Raw genomic sequence first — 24,840 nt, forward strand, 5'->3', positions numbered from 1 at the left:
CAAAAGTTCGCATTTTATTAAATGTTCCATACCACTCTATTGAGAATCAGAGAGCCATTGATGCTGAGACAATGAACTTGGTGAAGAAACTTAATGATAGAGATAAATCAACATTCATTTCATCTGCTAGGCTTACTTCTGCACAGCATGTTGTTATATTCTTAAAAAGTTCCCTCTCAATGATGACATACTGAAACATGCAAAGGTTGCAATGTTTCAAAAACTGAAGATGCCCAGTTTTCTTCTGTACAATTTTTTATAGAAAGATTTCCACCATTGCTGCCGAGGGAGGACACTGAGTCGGTTAGGGATGCAATGAATGTGCTTAAGATCCAATTTGTAGCTCTTCAGATTGATGACTGTGCTACTGTTGAGAGTGAAAATCTGACAGATGGCACCAAATGGGCTCGCTTGATAAACATTCTTGGAGCTGATGGTGTTCCTAAGTATGATAGGATATCCAGGCTAATGTTTCTGTTCTGACTCTACCGCACAGCAATGCTGAGTGTGAACGTGTGTTCAGCTTGGTGAGAAAGAACCAAAATCAGTTCAGGTCCTCAGTGTCAAATGAAATTCTGGATTCTATTTCTGTTTCGAAAACCAGAAGTAGGTCCATGTTACTGAAGTAGTTTTCCTGCAGAATTTCTGAAGTAAGCAAAGAAAGCAACTCATCTCCATCTGTCCTCTCCAACCTGTGGTGGATAATAGCCTGCATACTGTGAACATGACAGAATTTTGTAAATATGTGTACATGTTTAGTTTAATTTTGATGGTGACATTCAAGTTTAAAGTGCAGAAAAACACTGTCCGACTTGTTGGCGGAACGGTCAGTGTACTGGCCTTCGGTTCAGAGGGTCCCGGGTTCGATTCCCGGCTGGGTCGGGGATTTTAACCTTAATTAGTTAATTCCAATGGCACGGGGGCTGGGTGTATGTGTTTTCTTCATCATCATTTCATTGTCATCACGACGCGCAGATCGCCTACGGGCGTCAAATAGAAAGACCTGCACCTGGCGAGCTGAACCCGTCCTGGGATATCCCGGCATTAAAAGCCATATGACATTTCATTTTTTCAGTGTACTGTGTGAACTGTTCCCAGTGTTAAGTGAAAACAAATGAGCACTTGTGAAGATGTAACTTTGTGTAAGTATTTAATTTCAGAGGTGATCATAATATGTATTTGACTTGTATTAATATTGTTTGTAATCTCCCCTCTTGCTGTCCTTTTTCACTGTCTCAAGACATTGCGACGCATGTGCGTGTTGTAAAAATATTTCTGCTTTACGATCTTCTAGATTTCTTTTTAAAATTGGCAGGTACGTATTACAAATTATTTCTAAAGCACCTTCTAAAATGTAATAGTGAAAATTGTAATTCATTACGTACATTATAAAATATTTGAGAGCGTAGACCTATCTTTACTGTATCCAGTCATTATATATAAACTGCAATGAGCATAGATAACTTCTTACAATGTAAACTGAAAATGATGTGGATTTCTGCCCTCTTTACTTCATTATTTTCTGCCTTAATTTCAAACTCTGGTATTGCTGCAGTGATTAAAAGGGACTGGGAGAACTTCGCCCAAACTTCACGGCCTGTGACGTAGCCACATCACTCTAGTTGAAAAGGATACGCTCATCGCCTGCCTGTCTGCCCACTTACACTGCTGGGCGCCCGTAGGACAGGACGCTCAGCGTGAGCATCTCTGTTTAAAGTCCTACCTCACAACTTTTTACAATGCAGGAATCATGAACTTTGTTAAATAGGTGTATTAGTACTGTACATCCCTCTAAATAACGTGCATGTTGTACCTCTAATGTCCTTGTGATGTTTTTAATTGTGTTTCATTAGACTGAGTTTCCGGATAGATGGGATTACTTAATGATTTTTGTATACGTAGAAAATTTGAAGGCTTTTTTCATATTATTGCTAATTTATTCTTTAAAATTGTTTCATGTCTGTTACTGAAGATGGTACCACAGGTACTGAAACTGGTCTAACGATATGAAATAAACATTTCTTTTATATTGAAGTGTTGATTAGGTGGAGCATCTACCCAAATTTCTTTACGGTATACTCTATCAAGAGTCACTACTCCAACAACACACTCAACAACATACATTGTTCTTGTTTGGAATGGGCCTGCTTTTATATACCTGGTGATGAGGTTCCAATACCTTCGAGGTATGGCCAGAATGCAAACATTCTAGTTTCACCTTCTAGAAAATCCACAGACACATCAGACTGAAAGCACAATACAAAGAGGGGCCAGCATTTTGCAATTGGGAAAAGCAATAAATAGATACAAGTTGTAAATAACTGAAATTTATCAGTTAACTGCATTGTAATTGGCCATCATATTCCATGAATAAATACAACTATTACATACATCTACAGCAAGAGAAAGATTTACTGCTTAGAGTCTTTAGTGTAGGGGTTTATTTAAGTGATGTCTGATTGGAGGAGAAGCAATGACTAGCACGGAGTATAACTATCCGTAAAATTGCAAGTGATTATCACATTTCGCAACTGTCCAATACATTTCTACTTAAGAAAGCAGAAAAAAGATCCCTTTCAGACTCTGTCCACAGATATGTGTATGGTAGGAACATGTTTTTTTAAAGGCATCATATTTCCTAAAGGCAGCTCAAAACTGTTAGACACTTCTGTGTAGGTTCTGCATTCTTGTTTCAACTGGTTAATATTCCAGTAAGGATGAGGAGCTGCAATACTTGGTCATGAAATATCAAGAAGTTGCTACCAAGGACTAAACCTCAGCATGCAAAGTCAGTTAACTGTTAAAACTATGCATAGTAAGTATATCTGAGCCTGTAAAAGATAAAACTAACATTACTTGTAAAGTAATATGCGCAATTGCAGCTAAACTCCCAAAAAGAACATGAAACGTATAGAAAATAAAGGAACCCAGATCATAAATGTCCATATTGTAAATATATGTGAGAAACTTAATTTGCTTTATTATTCCAGCAAGATGGAAACCATCAACATTGAATTTGTATTTCTTGCTACAAGTGTTTGAAAGTTGGCTGACTCCATGTGGTAGGGTCAATGAGCCTGTCTCTAACCGTGAGGTACAGGTTTGATTCTCACCCAGATCTTTTCATCTGGATATTAAGGCTGGTTTGAGGTCTACTCAGCCTACATAATAACGAATAATTCAGGCATTCTCAATGAAAAACAACAGCCTTGCTCTAGAAATCCAAAACTGACAGTCATGAGAATTCATTATGCCAATCACATGACAATATTCTGCATGCCTTCACACTAGCGAGGGTCGCTTGATAGGCCAGGGCCAATTAGGGCTCAAGTTCCATGGTGGGTGCAACTATAAGCGTCATACGTGAAGAAATCTTTACTCAATGTGGGTATATAAATGAGCTTGAAGTCTAGACCGTAGTGAAAAAGGCAATTCACAGGCGACACAAAGAAATGGTTTCTCATTTGTGTGGGTCAACAAATGGATTCGGAGATCTGAAGGTATGCGGAAGGCCTCTCCGCACCACCTACATATGTGCAGTTTTCCACCTTTGTGCGTTAACATATGTAGATTCAAGGTATATTGGCTCCTAAATACCTTTGAACAGAATGTACAATATAGACCCTTCCCTTTAGTATCTGATGATTCATGACTATGAACAGATAACGGTTCAGAAATAACCACTCCACTATGCGTGGAATCATGAGGATTAACTCGTCCATGAATAGCCAAATGTCTTACTAAGGCAGCTCTCCGAACGAATTTGCTCCCACAGGTGGTACAATAATAACTTTTCTCACCGGTGTGCATCATTGAATGAAACTCTAGCGATCTAAATTTAGAGAATCGTTTTCCGCAAATTTTGCAGGTGTATCTTCTGTCCTTTGGATGAGTAGTAGAAATATGACACAGAAGATTAAAGAATTTTTGATATGCTTTTCCACAATACGAACAAATGTAATGTGCACCATTAGCATGTGTTTCCATGTGAATTTCATGATCCAGTCTGCCCGAACAGACTTTTTCGCATATTGTACAGGTAACTACCTTGTCGCCAGCATGTGTCAGAAGGTGCTGTGTGAGAGAAGGTACCATGTCAAAAGTCTTGTCACAGAAACCACAATAATAAAGTTCGGAATTCCCATGAGTTAGAAGATGAATTTGGAGAGTGGGAATGCTAGTAAATGTCTTGCCACACGTCATACAGGCATGTTTTTCCACATGCGAGGTCAAGGAAGTTGTCTGTGGTGGATGCTCAGAATGAGATTCAGCCACATGGGATTCATCTCGTTCATTCTGAAATACCCCATCACCGTCTTGAAAATAATCTTCCTTACATTCTGTATTGTCGTTATATTCATGTCTGTAAGAACTGTGACCCATTTCTAATGTATTGCAGGAATATGTCGCTTGGTCAGTGTTAGGAAATATCCACCCCTCAGATTTGAAATCTTGACCTAATGAGGACTGACTTTCACCTGCATGGTGCATGTCTTTCATTGTTCCAGAAGTTTCAATACATAAACCATCTCTTGGGGTGATGTAATTATGAGCATTTGTACCAACTTGTTGGAAAGAAGATTCTCCTAGATCCTTTGAGTAACCAGTGCTTCCTTGTTTCTGAGCCTCATTCTGGTTCACCCTGCAATGGATAAGACAACAATAATCACTTGGAAGGTAGTCAATTTCTTGAGATAACTCTTAACACATTCAGTGCTGCCTAAAATTAAGCTTTAGATCCAGGAGCTGATATATATAATTTCTTTCTCTTTCAGAAAGGAAGCAGAAGAAATATCAAACTCGCAGGAAGCAAGAAAACTTGTGACGGTATTCATTCATTTTCAAATGATTTACCGTAAGTCAACTTAAAAGTATTTCAGGGGAATGTAATATACATATATTTTTTGCAAGTTGCTTTTTAGGGTTTAGAGACCCCATTTTATTTAACCCTAGAACTAGCAACTGTCGAATATTTGACACTTTGATCCGTGCTGTAGTGGCATTGTAATTAAAAGAATCACAAATATAAAGATAGGAACTTTCTACTTAATCAATATCTTTATTTCTTATAAAGTACTTAAAACACCTTTACATAACAGTACTGGTTTCTACACTATTTATGGGTCATCTTCAGCTGCTGAAGAACCTTTGTCTTAATAGAAACTGTACCGGGCAGTACACCTCCGCTCCGCTAATTCAAACATTGCGCCAGTTGAAATTCCTCTACTGGAGGAAGTCTGAACTTTATCTACTGTGTTAATTTTCAAGTTTCTCAGAAGATGTCACTACTTGTAAATTTTGAAGTTTCTGAACTGGGTCGTTTTCGATGTATTTTTGTTTTGCCTGTAGTAAGAAGTGTGGACATTCTCTTCCAGATGGCACTACTGAAGAACTACAATTGTGCACCCTAGTGTGAAGTGAAAGAACTATGTTTTTGGAGAAATTTTGTGTTCATAAGTTTGTTCTTTGTTAAATTTCTTTCAGTTATTGATTAAGTTGGCAATATTAACCCTTTCTTTCCGCCGGTTTTGAATTTAACCAATGAGGAATTTCTGTAATTAATTTTCCACCAATAATGTGTTTCTTTTTCATCTTGTGTAGGGGTTTTCGTGGTTAGCCAATAAAATGATTGTGGGCGGGTGTTCTCATTCCTGAAACGCCTCGAACTTTCCCCGAGGGTATATAAACTGCTGATTTTCGGGTCTCCGCGCCACTTCGGTAACATCTATCAGTGTGTAAAGTACGTAGCAGGGGGCGGGAAGCGCCTCTTTCTTCGGGCAGCAGTTCAGCCACCAGGTAATGGCCGTTTAATAACTTCTTTTCTTGCTAGCTCAGCAGTTTAACTCTTGGGGCAGGTCCGAAGCCCTTCTACCATGTAACTTTTCCCCTAAAATGTAAAAACACCTAGTATCAATTCTATCTTTTAAACTACATATTGGGATAGAGAGTGCTTAACCCTCTCGAGCTCCCACTCATATTGCGTTGAGGTGAACTTATTTTCTCAACCATTTCTTCCTTAATGTAATGTAAATTGTCTTCTTCTATAAGTCACCTCTCTAGTATGGGATTAGCCCTTGCAGTAACGGCCTAGTGCCAAGTAGGTTTTATATAAAGTGTATTAGGAGTGCTAGAACGCCTCCTCTCAAGTTGGTATTTTAGAGGCCATGTAATTGACCTGTTTTCTTTACTTAATAGGCCTCAGTAGGTTGGGTATTTTTACCCCTGTTTTCATGTCCTTGGAGGACAACTTGAAAGTGGAGTTTGGTGTGGCCTTTGATAGGCTCGAACTTAAGAGCAGGTTGCTCTTTCTAATATTTTGTTTTCTGCGCGCCTCGAGGAGGCTTTACTGTGTAATTGGAAGCAAGTGCTCCTGGGCATGATAGGGGTCTCCTGCCCCTTTGTTGAATTCTATATTTTGTAAGGTTGGGCTTATAGCTCAAGAATTGTGTGTCTGGCTCTCGGAGCCCAAATCCTGTAATCACTGTAATTGTACATTTTCGAATTGTGTTTTGGCTACTGAGTACCTGTTCTATTTGTTATTTCTTAATCTTGAAAAGAAAATATAACCTTGTTAAATTTTATCTTAACTTTAATTTCGTAGTTTGAGACCTGTTCACCCCCGCACCTTCTTTCACCTCTGCACATCCACTATACTCCGTAACAAAAACAACACATAATATTAAAACACTACTTATCCTAATTGTGAATGACTAATGCTAAATTACAATGATGAGTTATGGTAATAAATATGCTTGAAAGAATAGTTTTGAAAGTCTAAAATGTTCACCAGTTCACCCTTTTAAAGTGGAACATTCACAGCTTAGTTAATGGAACATCAAACCCAACAACTCGACCCTGAGCTAAGCTTAAGAAGATTTTAAATTTGCTGTTAAAAACACACGACAAGCTTTTAAGTTTTTATGATATCTTCTTCTTCTTTGTCGTTTAGGCCCACTGAGGACCTCGAGGCTCATATCTACTCTTCAGTAAAGTTGTTGCTTTCTTCTTCTTCCAATACTCCTTCATTTGCTGACTATGAGCCAGCTTTCTCTGTTCTGTCCACTTAGTTCATGTAATCTTCTTACTTGTAAGGGACATTGTGAAAACACCATGTCAGATGGCTTGACGGAACAGTATTCGGTCATGAGTTTGTCCCAGTGGGATACCTAGTTGTTCCATATCCGACTTAACTGACGTGATCCATTTGTTCTTATTTATTATTATTAACTTTTATTTTCTATTAAGACGAAGGTTCTTCAGCAGCTGAAGATGACCCACAAATAGGATAGAAACCAGAAAAGTTATGTAAAAGTGTTTTTTAAGTACCTTATAAGAAATAAAGGTACTGATTTTGTTTTCAATCATACAAGCTTATCAACAGACATCTCCTACTGACGCGGACTTTATAAAATACAGTACTCGTACCATATAACTCAACATTAAGATGTTTTTAATTTAAAAACATCAAGAACAGTGTCTTAACGAACTGGTGAACATATTAGACTTTCAAAGCCATTCTTTCAAGCATATTTTTTTATCACAACACATTATTGTATTTTAGCATTAGTCATTCACATTTAGGGTAAGTAATGTTTTATTAACTCAACATTAAGATGATTGTAATTTAAAATAAGTGTGTCAACATTGCAACACTAGTTTGAATAAATGAGTATATGAGTGAACATCAAGATCAGTGTCATAACAAACTGGTGAACATTTCTGACATTCAAACAACTCTTTGAAGCATTTTTTATTACCACAACACATCATTGTAATTTAGCATTAGTCATTCATAATTAGGATAAGTAATGTTTCAATATTGTGTGTTGTTTTTATTAAGACGAAGGTTCTTTAGCAGCTGAAGATGACCCACAAATAGGGTCGAAACCGGGACTGTTATGTAAAGGTGTTTTAAGTACCTTATAAAAGATAAATGTATTGATTAGGTGGAAAGTTCATATCTTTATATTAGCAATTATTAGAATCATCAATACAGATAATGAAGCTAAACAATTATAATAAAAGGCACTGTAATTATTCGACATGTTCATATTTCTTCTTGTAATTTCCGCGTTTCTTCAAAGATGTCATAGCAGTCTACTTCTTGTCATTCTCGATATCCATAGCAGCCATGAGTTTAGTTTCATTTATCAATACAACCTCTTTGAGCGCAATTATACCAAAATAAATGAGTGCAGTTCTCCGACAAACGGTCTCCGTGCCATTTCTGTAGTGTTTGTAAACAAACCTTAACTAGCTCTGCTCTGCTACTCTATTTCATTTTATTTCATAGTCTTCCATTCGGTGCAAGTTATTTACTTCTGTATATACACATACATCAATGTTTGATGGATTATATGCATTTTTAGTAGAGTGTGTGTCTAAATATGGCATCTTCACTTCATTACAGTAAATTAGTAACGAAGTAGTGCAAAATTTGTTAGAAGATGAAAGTGATGCATTTGAATTTGAGGTATTTATTTATTTATATTGTGTCAGAAGCATACATAAGCTTAAAATTAAAGATAAGGTAAAAACATAAAACATAATATAAATACTTCAATGGCGAAGAGCCACATTAAACTATGCGAGCCCAAAACCTTGCAACATCAAGTGCATTTGGCCTCGCTTTAACCAGGTCTTCTGTTGTGCAGCTGAATGGGCATGAACTACACTGCAGCAAATCGGCTGTGGTCTGCTCTTCTCCACATATACACAAGGTACTGTCCACTTCGAAACCTTATTTCTTCTGGTTTACCCTACACCGCATAACACAAGAGCGCAGTCTATTCAATGCTCTCCAATTCACCCAATCTGTGACATGGCCAGGAGGAAGTTCCTCTTTTGGGATCATCCATTGAGGTTATTGAGAATGAACTCACAGATTCAGAGTCAAATTTGGAATGTTACCAGCTACTTCTTCGCATATATTGCAAAGTGAAAGTAATGATATCCTCACATAAAGCAACCTATCATATCGTGGTCTTCAGTAATGCTTCCAAATGATTGCATGGCAATTTGTTTTCCCTAATATTTTCAAGAATATACCTCTCAGAGTAATGAAACCTTCGCCAGTGCATTGAAGATACATTATTGACAATCTGTACATATCTGTTTGTGACATGTACCAGTTTTGTGTACATATGATCGAAAGTTGTATTATTATTATTTTGAATTTAGGAATTACACTTATTGAACAGACTATACATTTTTCTAGACAAAATATTTATGCAATGGTGTGTCACCACGACAATCCACAGTGTATTAGCTTTACATAGATATATAGATTTATTTCATAACTTACGAATATTTTGTATTTTACGTAGACAAGTAAATACTGTCAAATATGGGTGACACCACAGGATTTAACATTGCCAGTTCTAGGGATAATGATTGTGTCCTTATTTTAGTTTAACGTGTTTAAATGAATAGCTGAAGATGACTGAGTCATAGGTCAAAAACAGTCCTATTTGTATAAAATATATATATCAAGTGGAATAAAACATCAAGTTACAAACTAACATTGTTAAAAGGGAGTTATATCCATTAATACTGGCAAAAACTGCTTACGCCACTCATGTCTGGAAAACAGGACCATGCTAGGTAAGCTTTTAATGAATTTTACAAAGCTATATTAGGTCAGAATGGGAATTTTGAAATAAAAGCATGTTGTTGTTGTTTTTGTTTGAGTCATCGGTCCCTAGACTGGTTTGATGCAGCTGTCCATGCCAACCTATCCTGTGCTAACCTTTTCATTTCTATGTAACTATTGCATTCTACATTTGCTCTAATCTGTTTGTCATATTCTTACCTTGGTCTACCCTTACCGTTCTTACCACCGTAAATACTGTCAAATATGGGTGACACCACAGGATTTAACATTGCCAGTTCTAGGGATAATGATTGTGTCCTTATTTTAGTTTAACGTGTTTAAATGAATAGCTGAAGATGACTGAGTCATAGGTCAAAAACAGTCCTATTTGTATAAAATATATATATCAAGTGGAATAAAACATCAAGTTACAAACTAACATTGTTAAAAGGGAGTTATATCCATTAATACTGGCAAAAACTGCTTACGCCACTCATGTCTGGAAAACAGGACCATGCTAGGTAAGCTTTTAATGAATTTTACAAAGCTATATTAGGTCAGAATAGGAATTTTGAAATAAAAGCATGTTGTTGTTGTTTTTGTTTGAGTCATCGGTCCCTAGACTGGTTTGATGCAGCTGTCCATGCCAACCTATCCTGTGCTAACCTTTTCATTTCTATGTAACTATTGCATTCTACATTTGCTCTAATCTGTTTGTCATATTCTTACCTTGGTCTACCCTTACCGTTCTTACCACCTACACTTCCTTCAAAAACCAACTGAACAAGTCCTGGGTGTCTTAAGATGTGTCCTATCATTCTATCGCTTTTTCTTGTCAAATTTAGCCAAATTGATCTTCTCTCACCTATTTGATTCAGCATGTCTTCATTTGTGATTCGATTTATCCATCTCACCTTCAGCATTCTTCTGTAACACCACATTTCAAAGGCTTCTCTTTCTTTTTCAGCTAGTTATCATCCATGTTTCATTTCCATACAATGGCATGCTCCAGATGAAAGTTTTCAGAAATATCTTTCTAATTCCTATATCAATGTTTGAACTGAGCATATTTTTTTCTTAAGAAAGCTCTTCCTTGCTTGTGCTAGTCTGCATTTTATGTCCTCCTTACTTCTGCTATCGTTACTTGTTTTACTAATCAAGTAACAATATTCATCTACTTCTTTTAAGACTTCATTTCCTAATCTAACATTTCCTGCAACGCCTGCCTTTATTTGACTGCACACCATTACTTTTGTTTTGGACTTAAGTATTTTCATCTTGTACTCCTTACCCAAGACTTTGCCCATACCATTCAGCAACTACTCAAGATCTTCTGCAGTCTCAGATAAAATAACAATATCATCGGCAAATCTCAAGGTTTTAATTTCCTCTTTGATTTCCTTTACTGCCTGTTCTATGTAAACATTGAAAAGAAGGGGGATAAAATGCAGCCTTGCCTCACTCCTTTCTGGATTGCTGCTTCCTTTTCAAAGCCCTCAATTCTTATCACTGCAGACTGACTTTTATACAGATTGTAGATAATTCATTCTCGGCATCTGATCCCAATCACCTTCAATCTTAAAAAGCTTGGTCCAATCAACATTATCGAATGCCTTTTGTAGATCTATGAACGCCATGTATGTGGGCTTGTCCTTCTTAATTTGATGCTGTAAGATCAGACGTAAAGTCAGGATTGCATTACGTGTTCCTACATTTCTTCTGAAGCCAAACTGATCTTCTCCCAACTCAGTTTCAACTTGTCTTTCCATTCTTCTGTAAATAATACATGTTAAAATTTTGCAGGCATAAGATTCTAAACTAATGGTGCAGTAGTTTTCACACATGTCAGCACCGGCTTTCTTGGGAATAGGTGTAACAACATTCTGCCAAAAATCGGATGGCACTTCTTCTGTCTCATACATCTTACACACTAAATAGAATAACCTTGTCATGCTGGTTTCTCCCAAGGGAGTCAGTAATTCAGAGGGAATATCATCAATTCCAGGTGCATTGTTCCTATTTAGGTCTCTAACAGCTTTGTCAAACTTTGACCTCACTCCAATTTCATCAGCATCAACAGCCTCTTCTCTTTCCAGAACCAAATCATCTACATCTCTACCTTGATATATCTGTTGGATATGTTCCTGCCATCTTTCTGCTTTGTCTTCTTTCCCTAGAAGTGGCTTTCCATCTGAGCTCTTAATATTCATACACCTGGATTTCCCTTCTTCAAAGGTTTCCTTGATTTTCCTGTATGCAGCATCTACTTTTCCTAGGACCATACAACCTTCGACATCATTGCACTTCTCCTTCAGCCATTCTTCCTTACCTACCTAGCACTTCATTCTTTAATCGCCTGTATGCTTTTCTGCCCTCTTCATTTCTAGCATTCATGTATTTTTGTTGTTCATCAATCAGGTCTAGTATCTCCTGAGTTATCCACTGATTCTTAGTTGATATTTTCTTCCTTTCTAATATTTCTTCAGCAGCCCTACTGACTTCATTTTTCATGACAATCCACTCTTCCTATATTGTATTTCCTTCAGCCTCTTCATTTAGTCCTTGTGCAACATGTTCTTTGAAACAATCCATCACACTTTTTTCTTTCAACCAGTCTAGATAACATCTCCTTGCGTTCCTTTCTTCAATTTCTTCAACTTCAGATGGCATTTCATTGTGTTCAGAGTCCGCATCTGCTCCTGGGAAAGTTTTGCAATCCAACATCTGGTTTCTGAATCTCTGCCTAATCATAATGAAGTCTTTTTGATCCCTTCCAGTGTGTCCAGGTCTCGTCCACGTACACAGCCGTCATTTGTGGTGTTTGAACCAAGTATTGGCAAGGACTAAATTACGATCAGTGCAGAATTCAACCAGCCTACTTCCTCTTTCGTTCCTTTGTCGCAATTCTAATTCTTCTACAGTATTACCTTCTTTTCCTTTGCCTACCACTGCATTCCAGTGTCTCGTCACCTTTTACATATTGTATTAAATATTCTATCTCTTCATATATTCTTTCGATTTCCTCATCATCTGCTGAACTAGTAGGCACTATTGTGGTGGGCATTGGTTTGGTGTCTATCTTGACGACAATAATTCTTTCACTATGCTGGTCATAGTAGCTTACCCGCTGCCCTATTTTCTTATTCATTATTAAACCAACTCCTGCATTTCACCTGCTTGATTTTGTATTGATAATTCTGTAGTCGCCTGACCAAAAATCCTATTCTTCCTGCCAACGTACTTCACTTATACCAACTACACCTAACTTTAGTCTGTCCATCTCCCTTTTCAGATTATCTAACCTACCACAACAATTCGAACTTCTAACATTCCATGCTCTGACTCGCAGAACGTCAGTATCCATCTTCCTGATGATCACCACTTCTCGTGTAATTCCCACCTGGAGATCCGAATTGGGGACTAGTTTACCTCCGGAATATTTTACCCGGGAGGAAGCCATCATCAGTACATCATTCATACAGAGAGAGCTGCACGTCCTCGGGAGTTAGTTACGGCTGTAGTTTCTTGTTGCTTTCAGCTGTGTAGCACTATCAACACAGCTAAGCCATGTTGAGTATTATTACAAGGCCATATCAGTCAATCATCTAGACTGCCGCCCTTGTAACTTTCAAAAGGCTGCCACCCCCTTTCGATTAACCATTTGTTATTCTGGTCTCTCAACAGATACCCATCCGATATGGTTGCACTTGCGTCTTGGCTATCTGCTTCATTGGGACATGCAAGCCTCCCCACTGCGGCTAGGTCACATGGTTCGCATGGGAGGTGAAAGCACATAACCTAATAAAATATGCAAATTGGTAAATGCTCCTATTTAATAAGGGTAAAACCATTTTATTGTTATTCACAATGCATCATGATACCAGTATTGATGTGTCTACATTACAGAAGGCTGAAGTGGGAATGAACACTTTCTACAACTAACTAAATGGGCTGCAGACACTGATGATGAGCTATATGCAACATGCAAAGCTGCAAGAAACAGCATAAGATGGCCTCCCATTCTAAATATTGTATGTTGCAACAATCAATGCAAAGATTATATTAGAGGTAAATTGTAGGGGAAGAGGCTGTAAGGAGGAATTGATTAATCTTTCCCCACAGCTCATAAAAGCCTAGATACAGATAAGACAACAATTGACAAATGTACCACGAGAATTAACCAGTAATGTGAAGTGAAACAGCTCGAGGGCACCCAACGCTGGAGAGCCAGTAGCAAAAAAGATAAAAATTCAATGCTGCCACTAGCGCCCACGAGGTAAGGACTGAAAATCTCATTATAGGTACATGACATGTGGTGTATCCTTATGTATGGATGTATGTAATCGAGTCGTGAGAGAAGAAGAAGAACGAACCGTATTTTCCCTTGCGTAAATTGTGTTACTGTTTATTAGACATTGTTAATCCATTACAATGAGTTTGTTTTCATTTTTGTGTCAATTCCTAAATTTCCAAGTGACAGTAAGAAGCACTCATAATTTTGTTGTTGTTCATTAAACGTAGGTTACAGTGCATTCTTTTAAAGGGTACCTCATACACCGCAATACAACTGCCGGGTTATTTTTTAACCACTTGACGACTAACATCGTCTCGGAGACGTGGTCCTCCGCCGAGACCAAACAGCTGAACCGTGTCTCTCAGACATGATGAAATTTCCCGCTTGTTTGAGCTCATAGTTCGGCATGTCACTCATAGATGGCACTTGCGTGCTATTCTGTATACTTTCTAAGATTTCCTACTAAAAGAATATCCACATCTAAGCATTTAAATCGCTGAAATCTTTGAAAATGAGGTGGGATGTCTTCCACTATGGTAGTTCCATGCCAAGATGGCCGTGCACAGCAATAAAATTTGACTCAGCTTGATATAAGTAATTATTTATGCGAAAGTGGTGAGAGTGAAGTGTCATGTGAATCTGAAGGCGATGAAGAGGAATTTATTGTTCACGAAAAAAAATGAATCTACGTCGGAAAGTGATGTAGACTCCGACAAAGTGTTAGATGTAGCTCAGCCATCCACATCGCAAAGACACAATGTTGATGCTGGAACACAATCAGTTGAAAGTGACTGGAATTGGAAGGATGAAGACAATGTACCAGGTTTTTGTAAATTTAGTAATGTATCATCTCTCAGTGCTGTACTTACTCGTAATTTGGGGGAGAGACCTTCAGTGATAAGACGTTCTAGCGTGTGTTCTGACGACTAATTCTGGACTATGATTACAACAGAAATGAACAGATACGCTAAACAGTGCTTAGAAAAGCCAGATTATGAAAATAAACTTTATGATGATAAGTGGTTCGACACATGCAATAATAAACTGAAGGCTTATTTTGCGCTATGTATTATTATGTTACAAGTAAAAAGTCCTGCGCAAAGATGTACTGGTCGAAGAGGAGTATTATTGTAACTCCTTTATTTAGCAAGACAATACCGTTTGTACGCTTCGTACTGATTTCCAGGTATATCTAAACATTTTTAAACATGTTCAAAAGATTTCAATGATATATGTAGTGAATTGTATGATTTATGTCATGTTCTTTGTCGCATGGTACATTCTGTATTAGAGCCTCCATTTTAAATAAGTATTCAGTGTTATGGTGCAGCAAATCAAATTGGTAGTCAAGGGGTTAACAATTGGCATTACGTTGCACCGGCACAGACAGGTCTTATGGTGAAAATGGGATAGGCTAGGAGTGGGAAGAAAGTGGCCATGGCCTTAATTAGGGTACAGTCCCAGTATTCACCATGTGTGAAAATGGGAAACCATGGAAACCATCTTCAGGATTGCCGACAGTGGGGCTCGAACCCACTATCTCCCGAATACTGGATACTGGCCGTGCTTAAGCGATTGCAGCTATCGAACTAGGTCTTCTGCCGGGTTAAGCAGGAAGTGAGATTTGATTTATATCACGTCAAAAGCATATATATATATATATATACAAAGAATGTCTATAGAAAATAAATAAAAATAAACTGTACATCAGAAATTAGTGAGATACAATTGTTTCTCTGTCTATATTTATTCTCAATTTCACATATATTTAGGTAATGTTATGAACTCTTTGCATTCTTTCTGTACTTGGAATTTTACACCAGGTAAATTGTCATGCTGTCATGAAATGGCAATAGGTCCACTCTTGTACCATTGACTTTTTCTACAATGACTTTCACTCATCGGTTAGCCGGCAGGCGCACCCAATTTATCTGCCTCCTGTTGACTCATCACTTCCAGTTACACAGCGCAGCGACAACACGGGAATGCCCGCAATTTACAGTTCAGGTCCATGCTTAGAAGGTGTATTAAGTGTTGATCTGTCCCACCAACTGTTCTCGAGTTGTGAAGTGTTACTTCGGGATATAATTCTGATAATGCCCCCACATGTATAAATGGTAGAGGAATGGGTATTTATGTACGATAATTATGGTGAAAACAGAGCCTTACAGGGAAGTTGTATGTGATTTGTTACACAATTTCCACATGTAAACCCTCACACAGAGAGACCGTGTAGAAACTCATAAACAAATTGAGAGGAACTGGTTCTTTACTCGATAAGAGGTGTTGAAAACTGTGTACTTATTAAAGAAACTTGTACCGGTTGGTACACCTATACGCCGCACATTTGAATTTTCCGCCTTAAAGTACTCCTGTACAGCTGAAACTCTGAACTTTAAAACTGAATTAATTCAACCGTTTATCAGATATCACTGAGTTAATTTCGAATTGTTTTTGTTTACTAATTATCAAGAAGTGTGGACATTCTCTCACAAATGTCTCTACCAAAAATTATGATCATGCACCCTGGTGCGAAGTGAAAGAACTTTTCTTGAAGATATTTTGTATTCATAAGTTTGTTCTTTACTAAATGTTGTTCTTTCATTTGTGGGTTGGCAATATTAATCTTTCTTTCCACCAATTTTTAAATTAGCCAATCGTAAATTTCTGTCATTAATTTTTAGCCAATGGCGTCTTTCTTCCCCATTGTTGATGTGTAACTGTAATCAATCCAATAAACGTCTGTGGGTGTGTCTTAATCATTCATGAAAGGTCTCAAATCTTCCCCGAGAGTATAAAAACTGCTGATTTTCCTGGCTCTCGGCCACTTGTATAACATCTAGCTTAGTGTATGGAAGTATAGCAGGAGGCAGAAAGCGCCTCTTTCACCCGCCAGCAGCTCTTCTACAAGGTAATGGCCTTTTAACATCTTTAATTCTTGCTAGCTCAGCAGTATAACCCTCGGGGAAGGTCCAAAACTTTTTCAATGTAACCTACCTTTCGAAAAATGTAACTTAGTGCTGGCTTATGTAAAAGTTTCTTATTACTTTAACTGTAAATCGGAGATAGAGAGTGCTTTACCCTCTCGAGCTCCCCTTCATTTTGACTTGAGGTGACTACGTTTTCATAACCGATTTTCTTCTCTTAATGTATTAAAATTTTCTCATACGAGTCACCTCCCTAGTTTGGGAATAGCCCCTGTATCACCGGCCTAGTGCCCCTTAGGTTTTATACGGTTTCATGTAGGAGTGCAAGCAGCGCCTCCATTTATCTTGGTATTTTGGGCCATTTAATTAATCTGTTCTTTCCTCTAAGGCCCAGTAGGTTGGGTACGAGATACCCCCGTTTCATTTGATGTAAGTGGTGCCTTGATGGCAATTTGTGTAATAGTCTGGTATTGCCTTTAATAGGCTTGGAAAATTGAGAGCGGCTCAGCTCTTTCTTGTGTTTGAAAAGTGCCTCTGGGAGGTTTGAGGTTAAAAGTTGGGAGGGAGCAAGTGCTCCTTGAATGAGGGGTTTCCTGCCCTTTGGTAATTTGTGGTTATGAGTTGAGAGCTCAGGAATATTAAACTTGGGGCTCGAAGCCCAGAATTTGTAAAGACCCCTTAACTTGTGTTTTCGCTTGTAAACTTATTATTGTACTTGAATTTTCATTGTTATTTCACCTAGTGAAAATTTGTTAAATCTTGTTGTCTATTGAAAATATAACCTTTATTTAAATTTTAATTAATCTTTCGGCCTTGTAGTTAGACCCATTCCAGCCCGCACCTTCTTTCACCTCTGCCTTCCACGGATAATTCCATAACAAGTGGTAGCAGAGCATGATTGAATGGGTCTCAATTTTGCCCCTTTTGACGGCTAAACATTGCTTTTGTTTTGAACTCTAACAATTTTCTCCGTTGCTGGAATTTTCTTTCTTATTTTCTAAATTTGCCAATCTTTTGTCATCATGTCCGGACCTCGCAATGTCCTCCATCCCGGCTATTTGCGCAAGAGGAATTAATTTATGAATTAACTATTAGAAAGGTTCAATCTGGAGGCACGGTTGCGGCCGATACCACTAAACTTAAAGATTCTCTTGATTTGCCGATTGGTATCCCCATCTTGGGGAAGAAAGATATTGACGATGCTCTCTCCACGATCACTGATAATGCTACTGAGCTAGCATCTGTAGTTATTTTTTTTGAAGGGGGTGATCCATCACCTAATCAACTTAAACGTGTACAAGCTAGATTGTTCCATTTTTACAATAGGATTACTGATCTATTGTCTCTTAAGTTAAATGACATTCAAGGGAAGGAGGCTAGTGGTCTTCTCGAAAACCTTTCTAAATTGTCCAGTAAGGTTAGCCTATTGTTAACTGGGGCAGTACCCCTAAAACCGACCAACCCACTCTGGTAAACATAGTTAGGAGGAGGATTCTCCCACGGGTGAAGGAGGTAGAAAATCCGTGGCAACTCAACAAACATCTGCCCCACTGGAAACCGAGTCAGGTCGTCGTACATCCATCCCTCCATTTGTGTTGAATAATGCACCCTCTGAAACAGCTTCTCTGCCCCTTAGGCCTTTACCTACTATGTCACCCGGGTTCAGTAGTTTGCCTCACCCATTAGCAATGTTGCTCATGGGTATTTCTAAGTTTTCTGTTAACTCCACCAGTGATGTTATTTCATTCCTAAGGTTTTTCAGTTGAGTTCCAAGATCACGCCCTTGTATATTCTCTTTCACCATGTCAAATTCTGCAGATTATTTATCCTTATTCCATTGGTGTCCTCTCTGACAAAATAGTAAGAGCAATTGCTGAACAATCAACTATTGAAGATTTTCATGCACACCTTCTGGCAAACTTCATTCCGGCTAGGGCAAGGTCCTCTCTAATACAAAAGTACTTAAGCCGTGTACAGCGTCTGGATGAAAATCTTGCCGACTTCATCCAAGACATTAAGTTCTACTAAGGTTAAGTTATGAGTAGGTTCCCACCTTCCAATACTTATCAATTTCTATATAATAGGCTTATTAATTACATAATATAAACCATATAATCTCTAGTACATGTTTCGTTCCGATTATGGAACATCTTCAGCTAAAATTTGATAAAATGGCAAGACAATTAAAATACATTGATGTTATGATGATACAAAAGCTAAAAGATATGATAAAATGGCTCGAAGATTAAAACATATGATAATGATGATGAGATAAAGTTCATTCATGTTGGTTAAAAATTCAACAAGTCAGTGTTCAAATGACGAATTAAAAACGGCGATAAGGTTCTTCATGTTGGAGACGTGTACATTTTGTTGATCTTGAAGATAAATTGAAGAAATACAAGATTTTCTTATATGTATTTATCGGGGGAACTCTTGATAAAATAACCGTAGTTGAAGTTGAGAAGTAAGTTCTATACTAGAGTATTTGCTCTACATTTCCCTGAAGATCAAATTGTACAGGCCATTGTGGAAGGAATTTCACCATCCTATAGGTCATACTTGTGTTTTGCGTCACGTCCACAGACGTTTGCCGAATTTGAAGCTATGGCTGTTTCAGCCGAGGGAGTTAGATATGCTGACACACTACGTGTCGCGAGGGAGCCCCCTCCTTCTTCAAGTAATCTTCGGCCTCCACCTCGCCGAACCATTGTAACAGCAAATGTTATGTTTGTGGGTCTGCAGACTATCTCCGGAACAAGTGCCCTTTGATCAAATACAACGGGGCAAAGAATGGAGCAGGGTCATCTCGAGGCCAAGAATTGCCCGAATTCTAATAGCACTCCCTCCTGCTCAACTTCGGGTGCAACTTCCACCAATAATCAAAAGTGACTAGTGGCTTTGGCTGAGTCGGCTAACTCATCTTTCTGAGGCTCAGCCCCAAGTAAACCAGCCAAAATCTCAGGCTCGGAACATGGTAGGAAGTCTTCCAACCCCATATTTTAATGCCCTAAAGAATGTCTTAGGATTGCGGCGGATTCCCCCGCACCCGTACCATTTCTCAAAATTGAATTGAATAATGAACCTGTAACTGCTCTATTAGACTCAGGCAGTGTTTGTTCCATTTCGGCTGAATGGTATTCCAAATTAAAATCTGTTTGTAAATTTTCTGATTTTTGTTCACCTTCGGTTCAATGCATTTCGGCTAACACTTCTCCGTCAGAAATTTTAGGTTTTCTGTATGCCAAAATTAGAATTGCTAAATTTACTTGGAAAGTTAAACTGTTTGTGGCTAAGCACTTGTCTTGCCCCATTATATTGGGAGCGGATTTCATGTCTCACACCGGTCTAGTGCTCGACATTCAGAGCAAGTCGTGCACTTTCAAATTTGCTAGTAATTTCAAAATCCCCTTACTTAAATGTAGTTCTGTGTCATGTTCATCTGTTTCGCCTACCCAGGATGAGATGTTGTTAGACCTTAGACATCTACCTGAGGAGCAGGCTGATAGTATTCGTAAGTTGTGTCAGTCGTTTCCAGAAGTTTTCTCCGATACTCTTGGTGTTACTGACCTTATTGAATACAAGATTGAAGTTACGGATTCGATTCCTGTCTGATTTCCTCCTTATAGGTTACCTCCACCTAAAATGAAGGCTCTGAAGGAAATTATAGATCAAATGTTAAAAGACGGTATTATTCACGCCTCTAAGTCGGCATATTCATCACCTATTTTTCTAGTTCCAAAACCCCAAGGTGGCTTCAGGCCTGTGATTGACTATAGGGCTTTAAATCGGAAGGTGGTGTTAGAATCTGTGCCACTTCCCGACCTTCACTCTTGTTTTTCATGGTTTCGGAAAGCTAAATTCTTCACCATCTTAGACCTCAATCAGGCGTATAATCAGATCCCTCTAGCTGAAGAATCTAAACATCTGACAGCTTTTGCCATGGATTGGAACTTGTATGAGTACAACCGCGTGCCTTTCGGGCTCCCCACGGGAGCAGCTGTGCTTACGAGACTGCTAGACAGGGTCTTCTCCGACATCAAATTTGAGTAACTATACCATTATCTTGATGATGTCGTATTTTCTGAGACCTTTGAAGAAAATCTAGATCATCTGAAAGAGGTCCTGAGTTGCCTTCGTAAGGCAGGGTTAATGGTGAAGTTGTCCAAGGTTGCTTTTGCTAAGCCTTCCATGTCATTTCTAGGGCATATTGTGTCATCCGATGGTGTCGCTCTGAAAGGTGTACCTAACATAAACTATTTTAAATAGTTTCTTTAATAAACTTATACATGTCAATACGGGACCAATAAAATACCTGTTATAGTTAAGTTTATCAACCATGTACTTAACGAGGAAAAAGTAAACGAAATCGCAGAAAGATTAGAGAACATAAATAGATGCAGTATTTTTCTTTTTTGCTAGTGGCTTTACATCGCACCGACATAGATAGGTCAAATGGCGATGATGGGATAGGAAAGGCCTAGGAGTTGGAACGAAGCGGCCAGGGCCTTATTTAAGGTACAGCCCCAGCATTTGCCTGGTGTGAAAATGGGAAACCATGGAAAACCATCTTCAGAGCTGCTGAGTGGGATTCGAACCCACTATCTCCCGGATGCAAGCTCACACCTGCGCGCCCCTAACCCCATGGCCAACTCACCGGTGACGGCAGTACTGCTCATCGGGTTAATTATAATTGGTAAATATGTGACACTATGTCTGCTTTATCTTGATTAATTCTGTCTTTTACCCTACCTTTGCGGTAGTATCTTCCTTACTATGGTTACCGTTTGGCTGAGCATTTTGCCTTGATGGTATATTCATATTATTTCACCCTGATTAGGTTTTATCATATTTTCAACATCTCGTCGCATTATATGATGTTTTTTCTTACTTTGGTCCCCACCTGATTAATGTGTATCACTTCAGTGTTGTAGCATGATACGGTCTACTCCAAAGTGGTTTATGTGACTGACATCTCCATTATTTGGGTGCCTTGTATTTTGGAACTTCCGTTAGGCATTTCATCGATATCTTATGACTGGGCCAGCTGACGGTCTCCTAGAGTCTGCATTGTAAATGCCTATATGGTATATTTCATCAAAGCTGTATTACTTGACACATTGTGGTGGATGTGTTGGTCATGTTTTTGTATGTGTCTAGTCTGCAAGCCACTGTAAGCGTAATTTGGCCAATCTATGGAATAATCACGGGTATTATTATATTGAGTGACTTTTGCATTTTGGTACACTTCTACATGGCACTATGATTCTGTGAAATGTCTGATTTTGAATGTTTGTTGTGCGGTTGAGTGGAATATATCATAGTTTGGTACACAATGAAGTAAAAGGATTTAATTTACCTTAAGCCTTTTTCTTTTACTCTAAATTTATATTTTATTACTGATCCGTTCTTATGTCCGTACTGTATCTTGCTTTAGTATGGCCTAGCAGTTATCTTTTCTTTTTAAACTTTTACGCTCTTTTGCAGATAGCTATTTAATATTTTTATTTTCCTGCATGAATCCTTAGAATCATTTGAGTTCCATCCACATTTGATGTAGTTTTGCCCAATTTTAGTTAAGCTTTTCCTTACTTATTATGAGGAATATTCCTTTGTTTTTCTTCAGGGCCTGTACATTTGAGTGGTGCTTTTTTGTACTACGGTATATCATTTCTGAGGTAGATGGGAAGTTCTGCCAATAGTTTTCTGTTGCTAAATTAATGAGTGGGGACTCTAACACACCACTGGTACTAAAATAAATTTTATGATCCCAAGAAGGTGACTTTTTTTCAACTAATCATAAGGATATTGGAACATTATACTTCATTTTTGGTGCTTGAGCAGGAATGGTGGGTACATCTCTCAGCTTTAAGGAGAACTAGGACAACCAGGTTACTTGATTGCTGATGACCAAATTTATATTGTCACTGCCCATGCATCCTTCACAAACATTCATTTATGAGTATGCTCAATGACCATTTACTGTCAGTGAAATAATCTCCATCTTACAAATCTATTTGTTTACTTTTCATCAGAACCTTTATGTCTTTCTTTCCTTTGCCAGTAGTAAGGTTGGTTTAGCTGGGTGTATATTACAAATTACAGAATGAGTCCAACTTAGAACAGTTTCTTGTTTGCTCCGATCGACGATTTATTGGACCTGAAAACATTTCAATCACATTGCTCCACTGGAACCTAGACTATGTCGTTTTATAATTGATCACACTGCACTATCACAATCACTACTATTTTTCTCTGCTATTTCCAAATTTTGTGTCTGGCGACTATACCGTTTACGTTATAAGACGTAATTTTATACTTTGCCTCTTCAGTTAAGCGATAGTTTATAAGATTCCTATTATTTCAGGTCCGCATTGAACTGGGAACGTTGTACTTATTAACATCTTAAAGGACCGACTGCTCGTTTCCACCTCACTAGGATTGCTCCATTAAAGCAACTCTGAAGATTTTATTGAATTATTTTAATACAATTCTACGTCACATTTTAAGAGGTATGTTAAATTAAGCTAATGTTTCTTCAAGACTATTTTATTTTTAAGTTGTTGTTCTTTTAAATCCACGTTAGTTTATTAGTGAGCAAACCGGTTTACATATGTTTTCATCAATTCAAGGTTTAAGACTCGCAAGTCTCGGACTTGTAGAAAATATGGACTTTGAAACAGTTTAATTGTAACACAGTTTTAGGTTGTTAATATGGTTTTAAATTGTGTTCAATTTGACGTAGATAAACTTATGTGATTGCCAATTTTTCCAAGAACCTATCTCAGCTGATGATGACGCAAAAAGGCCGTCAAAACTAGTTCTGATTGAAATATATGTTGTAATTTCATCTAAACAACAGTCTTTATGTATTGAATAAGGTGGATCCAAATTATAATAAAAGTTGTAATCTTGGTTCAATACGGACATAGAATGGAATTTATTAATTTAACTGGGTGACTATAAGGCGCGCGTGTGTGTGACAGAAGCCATACTTTTCAGTGTCAAATTAGTTACTGTAACTTAAAAGATTTTTCGCTGTATCAAATACTAATTATAACCTATAATGTAACTGTTAACTTTGATTTTTTTCACGGCCCGTACTTGTAGAAATGATATGGGCTTTTTGGCTTATGCTGTGTCAAGGAAACAAGGTGAAACTCTTCATGTTTCACAGAGAACTCTGCTCCGTATCTTCAGAAGAATATCTCGACTGTTTGCGAGGAAGACTTCTCCAATCATGAGGGTTTGAATTTAAGAATGCAATTCTGTTGGAGCTGTAGTGGTATGCTCATTCACGAGGTGGCTCGCTATATGATGGAACAGCGCACCAAGCGGGAGTTGACGATAACATTAAGCTCCAATTGAGAAGTTCTATCACACCGTGTGTTGAGCGAGAAGTAACACAAAGGACATCAGACGAATCAGGGATGAATGTGGTAGAAGAAATAAATAGAAACTAATAAAATAAAATGCAACAAAAACACAGGACAGAACAGAATAGAATAGAAGAGAGCTGAAGACTGGAAAGGAAGTATGTGGGGAAGACCAGAGGATGATAATGATGTGAGACAGTGTGAGAGCAGAGAGGGGCATAACCAGTGTACACATGTTATGAAAGTATGACACACAATACATAGCTTGGAATGAACCATCAGGTGATGACAAAAGTATGAATTTGGAAAAGACCAAAACGAAATAACAATATAGAAAGGACAGGGAAGAGAACTATCTACATAAATCCAGCATACAGCGAGGCACCTGACGATTAACAAGCCCACTACAGCTCCAATGATGAAGCATTCTTAATTTCAAACCTTCATTATTAAAGAAGTCTTCCTCGTGAACAGTCGAGAATTTCTTCTGAAGACACAGAGCAAAGTCCTCTGTGAAACGTAAAGAGTTCCACCTCGTTTTCTTGACATGGCAGAAACCCATAAGCACATATCATGTCAATAACTATAAAAAAGAACCCACTACATTTACAGGAGAAAAGATAAACAGCATTTAGGAGTACTGAAGTTCTA

General features: G+C 38.1%; 1 protein-coding gene across 1 annotated transcript in view; it reads right to left on the bottom strand.

The window, feature by feature from the left end:
- Nucleotides 1-2,257: 2,257 nt before the first annotated feature.
- Nucleotides 2,258-24,840, bottom strand: part of LOC136885403 (zinc finger protein 140) — a 63,076-nt gene continuing 40,493 nt past the window's right edge. The window contains exon 8 of the mRNA XM_068230331.1: nt 2,258-4,642. Within this exon, the coding sequence (XP_068086432.1) occupies nt 3,376-4,642 (1,267 nt within the window). The 3' untranslated portion in view covers nt 2,258-3,375. The remainder of the gene's footprint in view (nt 4,643-24,840) is intronic.

This window comes from Anabrus simplex, chromosome 14 (assembly GCF_040414725.1).
Source record: "Anabrus simplex isolate iqAnaSimp1 chromosome 14, ASM4041472v1, whole genome shotgun sequence".
Lineage (NCBI taxonomy): Eukaryota > Metazoa > Arthropoda > Insecta > Orthoptera > Tettigoniidae > Anabrus > Anabrus simplex.